Consider the following 16,985-nt stretch of genomic DNA (forward strand, 5'->3'; position numbering starts at 1 on the left):
TTCACATGTGTTTAGTACTATTCCGTTTTCTATCTGCTCTTGTGGAGTTGAGTACTTTTCGCTTTTCGTTTTGTTCGCACTCACGAATGTAAACAAAACAAAACTAAACAGCAAGCTCGGCCAACGTGGGTTATGTTTTGTTTTGTATTGTTCCTATGGAAAATACGAAACGAAACGATTGGAAATTTTATTTAAAGTATTTTTACGTACGCTGGTACAAACATATGTACACTACCGAATGCCGCACTGGCCTTTAATAACTACAATTGAACCACAAATATGTTCCTATTTTGCCTAAAAGATATCATCGACAACCAGAGGCATTCTCTAAAGCAAGAAGATTTAAAATTTGTAATATCCATATTTCATTGGGGTGTATGTACACATTTTCCCTATTATTTTTTTAATTTTTATAGAATTTACCGTTATTCGTATTATGAAATATATTTTTGTTGTATTTAATATTGTTTATTCGGCATATGAAATAGAACTATGTACTTGGATTTCCATAAAAATGATTCCTTACCCTTAAAACCCGAGATTTGTAGGGTGTATGTAGACTTTTTTGGTTGACTGTATGTTCCAGCAATTGCTGTAAAGGTGTGAACAGAATGAAATACGCCGCTTTTTTCACGCTCAGTTTCATGTAAAAGATTAAAGCTGTAAACAGATACAACGTTTGGGTAAAGTTTTGTGTTTGGCATCGACGCCCAAAAATTTCTCTTGCTCTACGTCTCTTTGTGTTGCACACAACCGCGCTCAGTTCCGGGCATCAAAGTCAAAAAATTTTAATTTTGCGTTTTGATCCCGGCGTATTTTTTGACACTTCTTTGTTTACATGTCAAACAAACACACTGACACTATTTGGACGCTTTTTGTTTTGTTATTCTTTGTTTGTTTTTTACTTGTTTTCAATTCATTTCAAAAAAAGCAATGAATTATTTTTCGAACGAACTTTCTTTAGAATATTTTTAGTGATACAGGCCATTAATTTATTTTGTCATATGTTTACTAAGTATACTTATGAATAATATAACAATTGTGAGTTCCTTTTTATTTAATAAGTTTATTTTTATTTAATAATTTAATAAATACTTTTTTTAATATTAAAAATAAAATCGGAATGAGAATTATATATACATGAACATAGCCTTTTGAATTCAGACTGGGGTATTTTAAAATTGGATTTTTTGATATGTAATCTTTCAACACATCTCTCAAGTAAAATGCCTTTTTGGTGGCATTATTAATTTTTTTCTTCCTATGGAAGAGATATTGTTAGAAGTCACAATTTCATTTCTCCATAGCCCTTCCTTGCCATCCATATCACCGGCAAATATTTCCGGACAGTAGCATTCGTCATTAACTTTCAAATAGTTATGTAGGACGACTGTTGCTTTGACAATTAATTCAGCGGCATCGGGAGATACATATAAATTGGATAATAATATCCTCCATCTAACCGTCAAAATTCCAAATGAGTTTTCAATTGTTCTCCTTGCTCTGGATAAACGCATATTAAACACTTCCCTATCATGGGGAATAAAGGATCCCGGGTAGGGTCTCATAAGATTATCCCTGAGGGGGAATGCAGCATCGCCAACAAAAAAATAAGGAATTTTAATTCCTTCGGGTTGCAGCTGTTCATCTTCCGGAAGACCCAAGTTGTTCTCCAACAAACGTTTTCCGAACTCCGAGTTTCTGAGGATTCCCCCATCACTTTGGGAACCGTATGCACCGATGTCAACTACAGTAAATTTGTAGTTGCCATCACAGACAGCCAATAAAACAATTGAATATGTACCTAGAACAAAGAATACGTGTTAAGAAAAACAAAAAACAAAATTAGTTTGAAATAATTACTCTTGTGATTATAGTACATGGATCCCGACTTTGCAGGGCACTTAATATTTATGTGCTTTCCGTCTATGGCTCCTACACAATGTGGGAAGTTCCACTTTTCCTCAAAATCTTCGGCGATTTTAGCCCAATCTGCTGTGGATGGAACTGGCAATACAACAGGAGACAGTTTTTGCCACAGTGTTTCGCATGTTTGCCTTATTATAGCTCTCACTGTTGAGGCCCCCATCTTAAACGTTAAGGATAGATAACGAACACTATCCCCGTGTGCCAAATATCTTAAAAATCTATATATATAAAAATGGTGTAAAAAATGTATAGTAATTCATAAAATGAGAACGGCTAGGCCGATTTCTGTAAAATTTTTTGTCAGTTAATCGTATTTTCGAGGAGAAAGTCTTTACGGAAGAAAATTTTGGAAAATCTCTCTGGAAAAGTCGGAAAATTGGAAAAATCGAAAATTGAGTTTTTGTATGAAATTTTATTCCTTAATAGCGAGACGAAGTTCGCCGGGTCCGCTAGTTAAAAATAAAAACATTGTATATACAATCATATTTCGCAAATAAAAAATAATTACATCAGGGTCAAGAACAATCTACATTTAGCAGATATACAGTGTTGCGCATATCAAAAGCAACAAATCCCGGATTTTGCATTATTTTAATTTTTGGATCGGTTACAATTTTTTAAAATGTAATATTTTGGGCTCAGTTGTTCTTTGTTATGTACAAAAGGCTTTAAACAAGTTGTTTCTGTACTTTGTAGTTGGATGGGATAACAAGAACAACAATATTGACTGATCCTCGAGAATGGGAATATTATAAAAAAATTTATTGAAGTCGGTGTTAATTAACTGTACTTTTGACTTAAATTTGTCTTTTGAAGCATGGCTGTGTAATTTTAGAAAGAATTTGCATTTGTTATCCTAACAGGGTTGCCACTTTATACCACTTTTCCCATGGTATGGGGAAATGTCAAAATACCCTCAAATTAAAACTTTTTCCCACATATAAAAATTAAAATTTTAAAATGTTCATTCAGAAAGTGGATTCAAATCAACCATTCTTATGTTTGCCGTGTAATAAAAACGTTAAACAACCGACTATTGGTAAACACAATACATCCTGTTCTAAACCCCTTGAGGCCATCGGCACTTTGTGGCTAAAAACGTTAAGGAAACTTCAAAAATAATGCGAATAGGAACTTCCTAGAATTAATTAGGGCTCTTATTTCCGATATATGGGCCAGAGTACTTCGCAGAAGAAGTTTTGAAAACAATTTGAAAAGTTATACACTGGCCAAGAAACCATTGTCATACCCAAAAGGAAGACAATTTGGGAAACACTGGTAGAAAATGCAATATTTTATATGGTTTAAAAGACACAATATTATTTTTTTATTTAATTTTTAATAAATTATAATTTAATATAAGACTTAATAACAAAAAATATAAAAGACTTATTATTATTTAGCCATATTATGATATTTTACCCATCGTTGGTTGAAACAATGGGTTCTTGACCGTTGTGTAGTTTGAGTTGGGGGCTGTGTAGCTTTTCAAATCGTTTTCAAAACTTCTTTTGCGAAGTACTCTGCGCCATATATCGGAAATAAGAGCCCCAACTAATTCTTTGAAGTTCCTATTCGCATTATTTTTGAAGTTTCCCCGACGTTTTTAGCCACAATGTGCCGATGGCCTCAAGGGGTTTACAATAGGATGCATTGTGTTTACCAATATTCGGTTGTTTAACGTTTTTATTACACTGCAAACATAAGAATGGTTGATTTGAATCCACTTTCTGAATGAACATTTTAAAATTTTAATTTTTATATTAGGGAAAAAGTTTTAATTTGAGGGTATTTTGATATTTCCCCATACCATGGGAAAAGTGGTATAAAGTGGCAACCCTGTTAGGATAACAAATGCAAATTCTTTCTAAAATTACGCAGTCATGCTTCAAAAGACAAATTTAAGTCAAAAGTACAGTTAATTAACACCGACTTCAATAAAATTTTTTATAATATTCTATTGTTGCTTTTGTTTTGCATTTCCCATTCTCGAGGATCAGTCAATATTGTTGTTCTTGTTATCCCATCCAACTACAAAGTACAGAAACAACTTGTAGAAAGCCTTTTGTACATAACAAAGAACAACTGAGCCCAAAATATTACATTTTAAAAAATTGTAACCGATCCAAAAATTAAAATAATGCAAAATCCGGGATTTGTTGCTTTTGATATGCGCAACACTGTAGATGGTCTATTCGAATTCATTGTCAATTCGTCTTTTAACTGATTAAATAGTGCATCAAAAACTGGAGGCTCCATTCTGACCATAATCCAGAATTGTTCCACGTCGGTATGATACAGTCTTTCAAAATCGAGTGCGAATGTACCGTCAACATCTCTGTTCTCGTACAGGGGTCGTGTCCAAAATTTTCTTTATATAGTGCGAGGAAGACATTTCCATACTTCATACACCCCTTTAAGTAATTTTAAATAGAATAATATATCCAAATATTTCATTTTATGTATGTTTAGAACACGACACTTTTAAATAACAATTCTAAAATGTTGAGCGCCAAACATATGTTATTGTTTGTTTACATAAAACATATGGCTTTCGACGGCGTTATCAAACGTTTTATGTGTGTTACCAACGCCCAACCCAATTCGACGACGACGAACGACACGAAACTTCAAAACAAACGTTGTATGTGTTTTCGGCTTAAAGGCCAAGTACTACCTAATTCAAATGCTGCCAAATTCATTTGAATTAGGTAGTACTTGGCCTTTAGTCTTTTACATGGAACTGAGCGTGAAAAAGCGGCTATTTCATTGTGTTTCTACCTTAAAAACTTAATGGCTGTGTGCATTTTTTGCTGAATTTTATTATTTAACCAACGAAAAGTAATAAAGTGAAGTCCAATCGGATTAATTCAATGATTACAGAGACTGTGTGTCTACGAGTTTAACCAAGAATATGTTCCAGAAATTGCACGACTTCTTCGCAGAAGAAGAAATCGGAAAAATGGCTGTATGCCTTTAGAAAATTTTGCTGAAATTAAGTCCCTGGCCACACTAAGAGTAATTTCGTTGAAAATTTGATATGAAAGTAAAAGAAAATGTAATATAAAACGGTATGTTTGTTTCATACGAATATTGATTAAATTGCATTGAAATTGCTCTAGTGTGGCGCGAGACAAAGTAAACAAAATCAAGAAACTGCTGAATTTTATTTCGTAAATGAAATAATATCCAAGCGGATCAATTGGAAACATTAGACAAGGTCTACATATCAGTGCATCACAATTAAATTTAATCGAGGCTTCGTCCGGAGTATTAAATGTGGGAACAACTCTAGTTTAGTAAAAACTCTACGATTAAGGCCATATCTCTGGATCCAGAGAAGGTATTACAACATATAGCACAATTTTGGAAAGGTTGAAGTGTGAACTATAATCTGACCTACATTAAAAGGGACCCCATAATGGGCCTGTTTTCGACTTTTTGAGGGTTTTATGAAAAATCCGGGTCGAAAAATCAGTTTTTGGGTTATATCACCTGACCGCCTGAAAATAACCACATTGTATGACCACTTAATACCATTTTGTAGCAATCGGTTCAGTAGAACCCGGGTTTTGTACCCGGACTTTCGGGTCCAATAACCGGGTCCATCCACCAAGAAAATTATACATTCCCGTAATCAGCGTAACAATATCTATCTACTTCTGGAAATTTTTTTCAAAAAATCGGAGAGTTTTTACTGAACTAGAGTAGGCCCAGGGTTAACCTTCTTTAGAATGATTTATTTTAAATATAAGCAATGGAATTGACATTTGAAACCCAGTGGGTTTGTTAAATCCGGTTGTATATAGACGTACTATAAGGCCATGTTTATATTATAGACTTTTGCAGGGTTAACCTTCTTAATGAGGATTTATTTGACGTATACGCAAGGGAGTTGACATTTGAAACCCAGTGGGTTTGTTTAATCCGGTTATATATAAACGTACTATAAAGGTGCGTACAAGAATAAAGAAATGCAAGATCGCATTTTAATTAGGTAGTACTTGGCCATTAGGCTTTTACATGAAATCAAGCGTGAAGCAAGCAATAAAGTTCATTGTATGTTAACCTTAAGGAACAGACCAAGAGTTTGGGCATGTTTTATTCGCACACGTTTTCGTTTCGACGTACAGAAACAGGCTGTAAAACTACTGACAAAAGTGGTACGCCACCATTTAAATGCATTTCAGATGAGTTTTCATTTGACGTATACGCAAAGGAATTGACAGTTGAAATCGAGTGGATTTCGCAAATGTAAACCAAGCATAAGGTAGAAGTGATAATCAGCTGTATTCTTAGTGTGTGAGTGTGTGTAGTGTGACCCCTACAAGAAATATCGTATATCAAAATGATGTGGGAACTCATATGTTTCTTTTTCGTTTAGAGCGCTCCCTATTCGGTTGTGTATTTTCGTGTGCAGTTGGTAAATAAACTGATGGAAGAAGACAATTTAACCAAAAAAAGAAACTGAGTACAGAAAATGCAAAACTGAGATATTTTAGCCAAATAAATAGTGTATGTTAGGTTTTTTTTAGGTCTATTTTAGAGGATATTCAAAATGTATTTGTGTTTTCCTGAGAAAAAAAATGGCACGACCCTATTATTCAATATTTTCTTTGGCAATTAACTCATGGTTCACACATACGCTACAGTTGCTGCAATTTTACTATTCCGTTTTGATCGTTTTTCTTATGTTTAACAGAAGGGTTGCATTTTCAGCATTTTTGTAACAAACGTACTTTGTGAACAAAAATGTACTATTCATGTACCAAAACAACTTGAATTGCCTGTAATAAAAAATAAAAAATGGTGTGTTTTTATGAAATAAAGAGGCCAAAAACTATGTGTGTGGCATTTTAAAAATATATGAATTCGGATGAAAATCAACCATACAGGTAAAAATTCCTCCAAAAATGCGTGATGCAGAATTACCATAATTTCATTGTACGTTTTCTACCCATGAATGAAGTTCAAAATGGAATTGTAAAATTGCAGCAACTGTTGCGTATGTGTGAACCATGAATAACTTTCAATAACTACATTTTTTTTGTAAATTTGTTAGTTGTTGTAATTCATGCATATACCTTATATAAATTTGCTTTGCTCGACAAGATATCAGCTGTTAGAATTACAACAAATCGCACCATAACAAAAAAATCAGAACAATAACAAAAATTACATTCGTATCCCTTTAGGAGCAAAAATCTAAATTAAATGTTGTAGTAGTAGAAATAAAAATCTTTTGACAATAATGGAAATCACATTGGCTTTAATAAAACCACATGTAGTACGTAATACGGTAGCTTTACGCCATTTACTGGAATTGATAAAAGACAATTTCCAAGTGCTGGAATCCAAAGAAATACACATTACGAAACATCTATCCGAGAAATTCTATGCTGAGCATAAAGGCAAATTCTTTTACAATCGATTGACAACATTTATGGGAAGGTATGTTGAAAACAAATTGACGTAATTTAATTAAGTTACTAATGCAGTGTTTTTCTCTTCCAGTGGCCCATCAATAGCGTTAATACTACAATCGTCAGACAGTATTTCTAAATGGCGTTCTCTAATGGGACCCACAAAGGTCTACAAAGCAATTTACTCGAATCCCGATTGTATTCGTGCCATTTATGGATTATCGGATACACGCAATGCCTGTCATGGTTCGGATAGTACCGAATCAGCGCTGAGGGAAATAGCAATATTATTTCCAGAATTTAATGTAACTGAAGCACTGAGTGCTTTAGATGAGAGTAGATGAACTGTTTTTTGTTGCTAAGTTTTAAGATGTAGTATTTAAAGTTATTATCTTGTTAAGTGCCATTAAAGTTGTCCCTTTGCTTTAAAAAAATTGTTTTTAAAGTGTTATTTTGTATTACTAACATCAAAATTTGCATTTTGTGTCGATTCACAAGTACTACCATTATCTTGGCGATGTCATGCGAATGAATTGAGATGTCACGGCCTTTGGAAAGATATGAGTGTTTGGAATTTATTCTTAAGTCTATATTAACATTAGGCAATTTTACGGCGGCAATTGTCAGTTTGTCGGTGAAAGAGGGTGTTGAGAGGCAAAGGGTTACCATATGCCTCACCTCTCTCTCTCCATCAAACTGACAACAAATGGCCGCAAGTAAAATTGCCTAATTTAAATATGGACTAATGAAATAAATGTTCCTCAACGTCAGTCTTATTTGAGACACTTTAGTGATCGGAGACAGGAACAAGTATACCAAATATATATTGGACAGATTTCCAAATATGACGAGCGCTAGAGCTTGTCCTCACTATGACGTTAATAATTTTATCAGTGAATTTAATGTCAAAGTTGGAAAGGTACAATTGCGGAAAAATTTTCATAGATTTCGCAGAGGCAAAAAATGGTAGTCGCATCAAATTTAAACTCCTTGTTGGACACAAGGGCACATGACTGTCACCAGATCAAGTCACAGGAAACCAAATCCATCATGTATTGCTAGGTGGAAGTCACTCATGCACACTCGAATCGAGGAGCAAACGACGAATCGTGTTACTGCAAAAGTTCGTATCCGTTTGACAATAGCACTGCAAGAAAGCTGAAACTAGAAAAGACAACTAGACTGCGTTTGCTGCCGTATAGTTTCTCAGCAAGATAACATTCACCTCTTCGAACCGTTTAGTACCAATCGAAGCGTCATAGTTGTCGCGCGATATTTTCAAAGTACTGATGGAGAAGGTAATAGGAAAAAAGTGTGGAAGTGAATAAAAATACCACATTAAAGGGAAATTTTATTGCGTAGCTGGTGTTGGACTTGGACAGAAAAACAATGAGATAATACCAATGATGATGAATATTTGCACCATAGGTAGTCCTTTCTATTCTGATTCCAACGGTGTATAACTTTTGTCCCGGAAATGTATACTTCCCGAGATATAGGCCTCGAAAGTTCCACCAAAACCCCAAGCTGGACTTAAGTTAAAGACATTTATTAAACTCAATTCGTGTTAAAAGAATTTATTAAACTCAATTCGTGTTAAAATTTTGTTATTACAGGTAAGTCTTGTCTCTCCGAACACAACAGTAAATAATATATATGGGGAAGTCCATACTACCCGAGGTAAATTTAAAAGAACTTTTGTTTCCGAAATTTGCATGTTCCCGTTCCCGAGATTTGCATATGGCCATAGGAGAAAGTCTTAAATACCCGGAGAAGATTTTGTTCCCGTTCCCGAGATTTGCACCTGTCCATAGGAGAAGGTCTTAAATCCCCGGCCGAAGGCCGGCTATTTAGGAAAAAGTTGAAAATTGAGGAGAAAACTTTGTTCCCGTTCCCGAGATTTTCCGGAACTTTCGAGGCCTATATCTCGGGAAGTATACATTTCCGGGACAAACATTATACATCGTTGGAATCAGGTACCTCTAAAGGAAATTTGTTCCCAATTTTGCAACAAAAAGTTTATAAAACATGACACCAAGGGCTATCAAAAACATGACGAAGAAATCCGGGAAAATATTTCATCGGCACCTGACGGTTGAAATTTAAGACATTTTCCTATGGAAATATGCCAAATTTAGTTACATTTATTTTGCCTAAATTTGCACTGAAAATATAAACTCTGAACTTTGATTTTTTATAATTTGGAAAGAATGTTTCCGGAATAAATGAAAATGGCTAATTTGGGTTTAAAAAATTGACCTCTTATGATATGCCCGGAATAAATAATAAACAATGAAGTGTAAAACAAAATGTCAATATAATTTGAATTACTTACCTTGTTATCGTTTCCGGAAGACGATAGATGGAGTTGAGATGGATTGAATGGACTTATGGCAGCATTAAAATAATAATAATGATGGAACAGTTCAGTATCATTGCACGCGCGAATGGTGCAATGCGGATATAATTTTGTTAAAACGGACATGAGTTTATATAAGTTCTCAAACACGTATCCACGGAATAATAAGGAAACGAATCACGGCACCACATAACGAAACCGGACCGAAACATGAAACGGCACTATAAAAGAAAAGCGAACCGGCACACTTACGAAACGAATCGCGTTACTATATAATGAGACCAAAAAACAAGGCAGCACTGGAATTAAGAATTTAGTTGATGTTACCTGGACCTCGGCATGCTGCTTTATTTGTGTACAAGGATCGGTTGCTTAGCAGTACAATCAGGACCAAATTTAAAAAAAATCGCACATAATACTACGAAGAACAGTGAATTATGAGGAAAATTTGATTTTTTAATGAAGAAATTTTCTATTCAATTTTACTACTAAGCTCAAATTTGATTAACACTTTAGTTTTTACTCTTCCGGAAGCTCGAAGACACTGTTCCATGTTTATTAAATCGTATTTTAATTGCATATTACTTCAAATTTTTCAAGTTTTGATCGTTTATGTCCGTTCACATTAACCTTCAACTCAAGAGTGAAGTGATCTGCCATTCATTTGTTTACAAATTTCAATTTAAAGATCCGTTATTGAGAACACTCACAGCTGATTTGCTCTGTATTAACTTTCATGGGTTAAGAAAAGCTGATGTTGCCACAGTAATTTTGATGTTTGGCTAATTTGAAGTTTTTAAATATTTATTGGAACTGGTGCGATTGATTTAGTCAATATTTAAATTATGAAATGTAAGCAATTCTTTACTAGGCGTTTACACCAGACAGTTTGTCTTCAAATACAACTCTGATTTACTAACACATACATATTGGTCTGTTCCTTTACTTTTAAAAATGGTAAAACCGGCAGAAGTAGTAAAAGTTGTAAACAGCTACCGTATGAATTGTATGGTGTCTGAAGTAAAGGAACGCTTTTCGAGTAAAAAGTTGTAAAACTTGAAGATTCTTGCACGTAAAGGAACAGAGCTATATTTGTCGTTTGTCTCACAGCTGTCCATCATTTTTTCACAGACAGTCGTGTTAACTAATTTTTGACATTTTTGCAAAATTAAGTGAGATAGCAATTGAAATGTGTTGAAAACAAAAGAAAAGGAACAACAACAAAATGTGTGAACGGAAAACAAAAATAAATCGACGATTTTCATTCATAATTTTACAACTGTTTTTGCAGTTGTCTGGACGCCTACGTCCCACAGGCATGTTTTGGGTTTTTGACAATCAATACATGAACTCAACTGTCCTGTCATTTGTAAACGCAGCGTTAAATTAATCATTAAAATTCACACTTTTATTATCACTTTTCATTCATTTTCATTTTAGCGAGACAATTAGATGAGACGTCCGTTCAATTCAAGTTTTTCACTTCAAAACTACTACAGTGCGGACTAAATGTTGTAGTTTTTCTCTTATACTGTAAATCCTGGCTTAAACTGGCAACTGAAAGAGAACAAGATGAGAATGATTTGTTCTGATCCGTTATTTGTGTTACAAGTATGGTGAATGTGTGTGACGTCACAATTTATTTTAAAATCAAGTCTTAACAGCATGCTTGCTTAATTGAAACTGAAGAAAAGACATTTAAAAGGAATTTAAGTTTTTATGGAGAATCATAACTGAGTGCTACCGGGTAGAAACACAATGAAATGGTAGAAACACAATGACTTTTTTTACTTGCTTCACGCTCAATTTCATGTAAATAAATAAAGGCCGGATAATACCTAATACAGATGCGATCCAGAAATTTAGTCTTCGGTAAGCATGAATTTCTCATTGTGTTCTCACCTTTATTACTGTCTTTAGCAATACTGTAGCCCTCATGGTATAGATAGAAAGGTATAACAGAGCTCTCATCTGATTTCAATTTTTTTCTGAGTGTGACCGACTTTTGTCAATGTGAAGTTTTTATTTTGTGTGTGTATGTGTTTGTTTTGAAAAATATTAAAAATGTTTTCAAAATAGATTCAAAATAAATTGCAATGAAACCGTTAATTACAGAGCCGTTGTAGAATGTATTTGTCAAACTTAATTTGAAAATAAGTTTTTGACCGTGTTTCGATGTGTATGTGAAAACAAATATTTATGTTTCATTCATTTTCGCGCTGTTTTAACGAATTGGATAAAATGACAAAAAAAATATCAAACAAACAAAGGCAACCTGTTGCATATGCCAGTATAACAATTCTGACAGGAAGCGGGCATACGTGTAGGGTTGAATTTCTATCGTTTTTTCGAACCTGTTCTACCTTCCTTATTGTACCATGGTAGCCCTATACTAGTAGAACTTATCTTTTGAACAGACCACATATGAAAAACTCCATCTAAAGCATCAAAATCGTTAAAATATAGAAAATTTTACATACTGAGTGAAATTCTGGTCAGTATCAGCTAAACTATTGCGAGTTAAACCAAGTAACCTTTTGCAAAAATCTTTTAAATAAAGTTCTCAGCAGTTCTTCAGAACATTCTGAAAATCTAAAATGCTTTCTTCATGTTGTTTCAGCGGTATTTTGCAACATCTTTTACAACACGTACATACATATTTCAAACACAGTTCACATCATGGTAGAATCATTACAGGGTAGGGCAGAGCAAACAGCTGATTACAATTTTTTTCTATTGGTTCATGGTATTATACCATGTATTGGTTTGCTTATTCTTTCAAGTTAGTATACAAATTGTGTATGTATGTGTATGGTTTTGAAAAATATGACAAAATATGTATTTTATACTTATTAAAATTCAGTCGAAATGAGAATTGTTATTACAACATTTATTATTTATGTATATTTATTACAACATTGTGATGAAACAAACTTTTGAACATATACAGAAGCTGACTCTGTAAAGAAAACTAATGCTTGGTTTACATTTACGAAATCCATTCGATTTCAACTGTCAAATCCATAGGTTAAACGTCAAATGAAATCCAGATGAGATTTCATTTGACGTTTGAGCTATGGAATTGACAGTTGAAATCTAGTGGATTTCGTAAATGTAAACTTAGCATAAGCCTCCCATTCATTTTTTCTGGATCGCATTTGTATTTTAATGATCCAAAATATCAAATAAACAGTACAACCTGTTGCATATTCAGTTATGGTAATTCTGACAGAATAAGCAAATACACCCAGGCCTTGTTTTTCACAATTTGTTCGAACCTGACATATGCCTAGTTTACACTTGCGCTCCAAAATCCACTGGATTTCACGAAATCCTGAAATACACCCCGGTGTTTACACTTATTTTTTGTTGATTTCAAACGTATCACAATAATCAAGGTAGACGCATATGCGTAGCTGATCGAACATGAATTTTCAAATCAAGTTTTTGTAAATTGAATTAATCATCAAAAATATACGACAATATAGAATTTTACAACTTTCTTTGGAAAATTATAGTAAAATTATCTATATATCGAATTATTTGTGTATAGTACTAACAAATGAAAAAATAAAAAAATGATTTTATCGTTGAGACATCGTTATAATAAATTTTGATAGATAAAAGTTGTGCTCAGATCCTGCACAATATTAGTACTTGCAGTAGTTTTCCCGTTTAGTGCTAAAAATGCGTTCCCGTAATCCGAAATCTAGTAATACTTGCACTTCTCTTCAAACAAAAATCGCGCCGAATAACACCCTCTTCTCCTGTTTTCTGCCATACACTTTTGGCCTAGTAGAAACTAGCAGCAAGCATGTTCATTGGTATCTAATATGATAGCTGATACGTTGATTTTGAAATTTATGCTGGAGTTTTTGCACTTTCCGTAATTTTTCCGTTTCCGTATTTTTTAAGAAATTTGTATGGGGAAGCAATTTTTGACAATTCGCTCTTTTTTCTAACATTACCATTAAAAAAGTACGGGAGCACAATGAAAAATAGCATTGTAACAAATTAATTTAATATTTTTTCACATTGTTTACAAATTTTGATACTAAAATTTTTTGTTGCAGCAATTGACCATCTACCTTATTTATTGTGATACGTGAAAAGTGTTGCAACTTTTGGTACTTTTTTATGCAAATACAGGGTTGTATATCATGTGTACTGTGATTTCGATGTTGATTTCGCTGAAATCATGAAATGAGATGATTTCATTTTTGTATGCGAAATCATGATAAATTTTGTTTGATTCCGCGCGAAATCACGAAACGCCTTCGAAATCACGAAACGACGCCAAATGTAAACTAAGCAATACCTTCCCAATTATTGTACCATGGTTCACATTAAGAGTTTATTATCGCATTTCGGATTTCACCATATTATTGACATATTTATTAAATCGTCGTTGAAAAATGTACTGAAGACAATGGCATAGAGGCATTTTACAACAATGACATGTTCTGAAGATTTGTGTATTACATTATTACGATTATTTCTTCAAACGAAAATATTAAGAAAAAATTGACGGTTTAGAAGATATGGTGCGAAATGTATACAAATTATAGAAATTTTCGATATTTGTTTTTTCACAATGTTCTCCAAATATTTTATTCTTGTCCTTATCTTCAATGCAATCAACCGATTATTGAAACATAATGTTATCTTAACGTTTAAAGGTTTTTTAAGGTTTCTGACCACATTTTTGAACCAAATTGACTGAAAATTGACATTTTGGGATCTTAATGAGTAAGGAGCATCCTTACTCTTACATTTTAACTCTGCAAAATAAAAGATCTCCATTTTATAAACATCTCTTCCAAATATCAAAGCTCTATCTTCATCCGTTTAGAAGATATGGATTTTTGACACAAAACCCATTTTGGACATACTGTGATACTGGCGGACGGACAAACCTTAATCGCCTCCAAGTTGTCTTAAACGGATTTGGTCGTAACATATGTGGGTTAAGACCTCAGTTTTTCGATGAGACACATGTTAGAACAAAGAATGTAAAGTAAATGCTACAACAAATACAACTCAACAACAACCACATAGAAATTTGTATTTGTTTGTAATGCTAGTGTCACCGGAAAATGTAAACAAAATAAGGAAATGTCTATAAATTATTGGAATTTAAAAACCTAATAATTTTTCACATTTGATTGAATATTTTAGAAAACATCATGGTAGAACAAGAAAAGGTAGCAGCAATACCCAGCTGACTGAACTAGGTTGTAGTGTTAGTGTCAAATTTCAAATGACATTTTATACATTCATTTCTATTTCGATGTACATTAGGGACATATATTTTTTGAGAAAAAAAAATATATCATTCGGAAAAAACCACTTCCCAGAAAGACTTCTTCATATCAATGATATGTAACCTCCTCCAAGTTCGAACGATAAGCCGTGCAGTAAATCACCGCTTGTAGAGGCGATACAACGTTTGTTAATATGTGAGGTATTTTGTTAAAATTAAAAAAAAATAAAGCCCTAATAAACATGTGCTTCTTTGATTTCTAAAACAAAACATTGAAACAGCTTCTCCTTTTTCTATGAATTTCCAGCGACCCCAAACTTTTCTGCAAGAATTCTACTTTCTGCGAGAATTTATGCATTTAGTGGAATGATGTGGAACCATAAAAATTGAAAATGTAACGAATTTTCATTCATGTTTTCCAAAATATTCAACCAAATGTGAAAAATTATTAGTTTTTTAAATTCCAATAATTTATAGACATTTCCTTGTTTTGTTTACAAATACAAGTGGCAGTAACGTTACAAACAAAAACAAATTCCTTTGTGGTTGTTGTTCGAGTTCTATTTGTGTAGTATTAACTTTACCTTGTATTTGTTCTACCATGAAAAAACATGAATGAAAATTCGTTACATTTTCAATTTGAATGTTTCCATATCATTTCACTAAATGCATAATTTCTCACAGAAAGTAGAATTCTTGCAAAAATATTTTGTTCGCTGGAAATTCATTGAAAAAGGAGAAGCAATTTCAATCTTTTGTTTTCGAAATCAAAAAAGCACATGTTTATTAGGGCATTATTTTTCTTCAGGTTTAAGAAAATACCACACATATTAAATGTTGTGCCGCCTCTATAAGCAGTGTTTTAGTGTGCGGCACGTGGTTCGGACTTGGATGAGGTTACATGTCGTTGATATGAAGAAGTCTTTATGGAAAATAGTTTTTATTTCGGAATGATATATTTTTTCTTCAAAAAATTATATCCCTAATGTACATCGAAAATTGAAATAAATATATAAAATGTCGTACGGAATTTGACACTAACATTACAGCCCAGTTCAATCAGCTGGGTACTGCTGTTACCTTATATTGTTCTACCATGGATGAGACACATCACAAATATAAAATTGTAATGATTAAACCATAGACTAATGAATGTATAGGCGAACTATAGACTAATGAATGCACTGTTAATCGTGCATTCATTTGTAGTCGATTTAGCTCTTTTAGTGGGTCATTACTGTATAAGATCTATGAGAAGCACGTGGAAAGACAACAACATTGAGTACTGCAGGCCATGTGAAGATGTGGACGAGACTGAAACATACTAGCACCTTCTCTGTCGTAGCCATAGACTGGTAATCAAAAGACACAGAATGTTTGGTGCACATGAGATTTCTCTCGTACTTCTCCTCCACAGATCCTGCAGCCATGCCAAAGTACTGCAGGAGCCTTAAGCGGCTATGGGGTGGATCAATCTAGACTATAAGTTCAACTAATCCTTTCATCTATACGTTTCTCTTTATAAAATGTTCTATCACTTTTTTCTGTCCACCCCCTCCTTTCCCCTCATATCCTTTCTTCTCTCTTTTCAGGATTTGGATGGTTTCGGCGAGCGGCTGCCCACCCAGCATCAAACCTATGTTTCAACTTAGATTTTTATGGTGCTACAACAACAACCTAACCTAGTTCTTTCCGAATTGAGTATCCGATTTTGCTATCTCTTTGCAAAGGTTTATATCAGACAACATCTTTGCAAAAGTTCAAAATGTTCTCTTAAAAGGAGTTTAAGGGCTGTCCGAGGATTGTTTTGAAATTTTTAGCGAGGTACTTGTAGTCATGGTACAATCATTACAATCTAGATTATTGTACCATGATTGTATTGGTCTTGTTTACAGTGATATATGCATTTATGTGTAATGTTTTTCGTCGACAAGTCCTTCTATCCTGACAAATCTATAAACAAATCCTACCGTGACCAACTAAAATAGCTGGTGGGCACAATAACTATCGA

The 16,985-nt window shown here is 33.6% G+C and overlaps 2 protein-coding genes across 3 annotated transcripts; one reads left to right on the top strand and one right to left on the bottom strand.

The window, feature by feature from the left end:
• Nucleotides 1-1,124: 1,124 nt before the first annotated feature.
• On the bottom strand, nt 1,125-10,216 carry LOC141396832 (uncharacterized). Of its 2 annotated transcripts, XM_073972506.1 has the most exons (4): nt 4,113-4,408; nt 2,438-2,471; nt 1,864-2,138; nt 1,125-1,804 (listed from the first exon to the last, which is right to left on the bottom strand). In XM_073972506.1, the coding sequence occupies exons 1-4, from the start codon at nt 4,195-4,197 to the stop codon at nt 1,218-1,220; spliced, it is 981 nt and encodes a 326-aa protein (XP_073828607.1). In that variant the 5' UTR covers nt 4,198-4,408; the 3' UTR covers nt 1,125-1,217. The 2 variants fall into 2 exon arrangements, with proteins under 2 accessions (XP_073828607.1, XP_073828608.1); XM_073972507.1 differs by lacking the exons at nt 2,438-2,471; nt 4,113-4,408 and adding an exon at nt 9,688-10,216 and having other exon boundaries at nt 1,864-2,147.
• nmdyn-D6 (nucleoside diphosphate kinase 6) lies at nt 7,001-7,786 on the top strand. Its single transcript, XM_073972499.1, has 2 exons — nt 7,001-7,380; nt 7,444-7,786. The coding sequence occupies exons 1-2, from the start codon at nt 7,181-7,183 to the stop codon at nt 7,694-7,696; spliced, it is 453 nt and encodes a 150-aa protein (XP_073828600.1). The 5' UTR covers nt 7,001-7,180; the 3' UTR covers nt 7,697-7,786.
• Nucleotides 10,217-16,985: the final 6,769 nt, after the last annotated feature.

This window comes from Musca autumnalis, unplaced genomic scaffold, assembly GCF_047663935.1.
Source record: "Musca autumnalis isolate F117 unplaced genomic scaffold, ASM4766393v1 scaffold_3, whole genome shotgun sequence".
In the NCBI taxonomy this organism is placed as follows: domain Eukaryota; kingdom Metazoa; phylum Arthropoda; class Insecta; order Diptera; family Muscidae; genus Musca; species Musca autumnalis.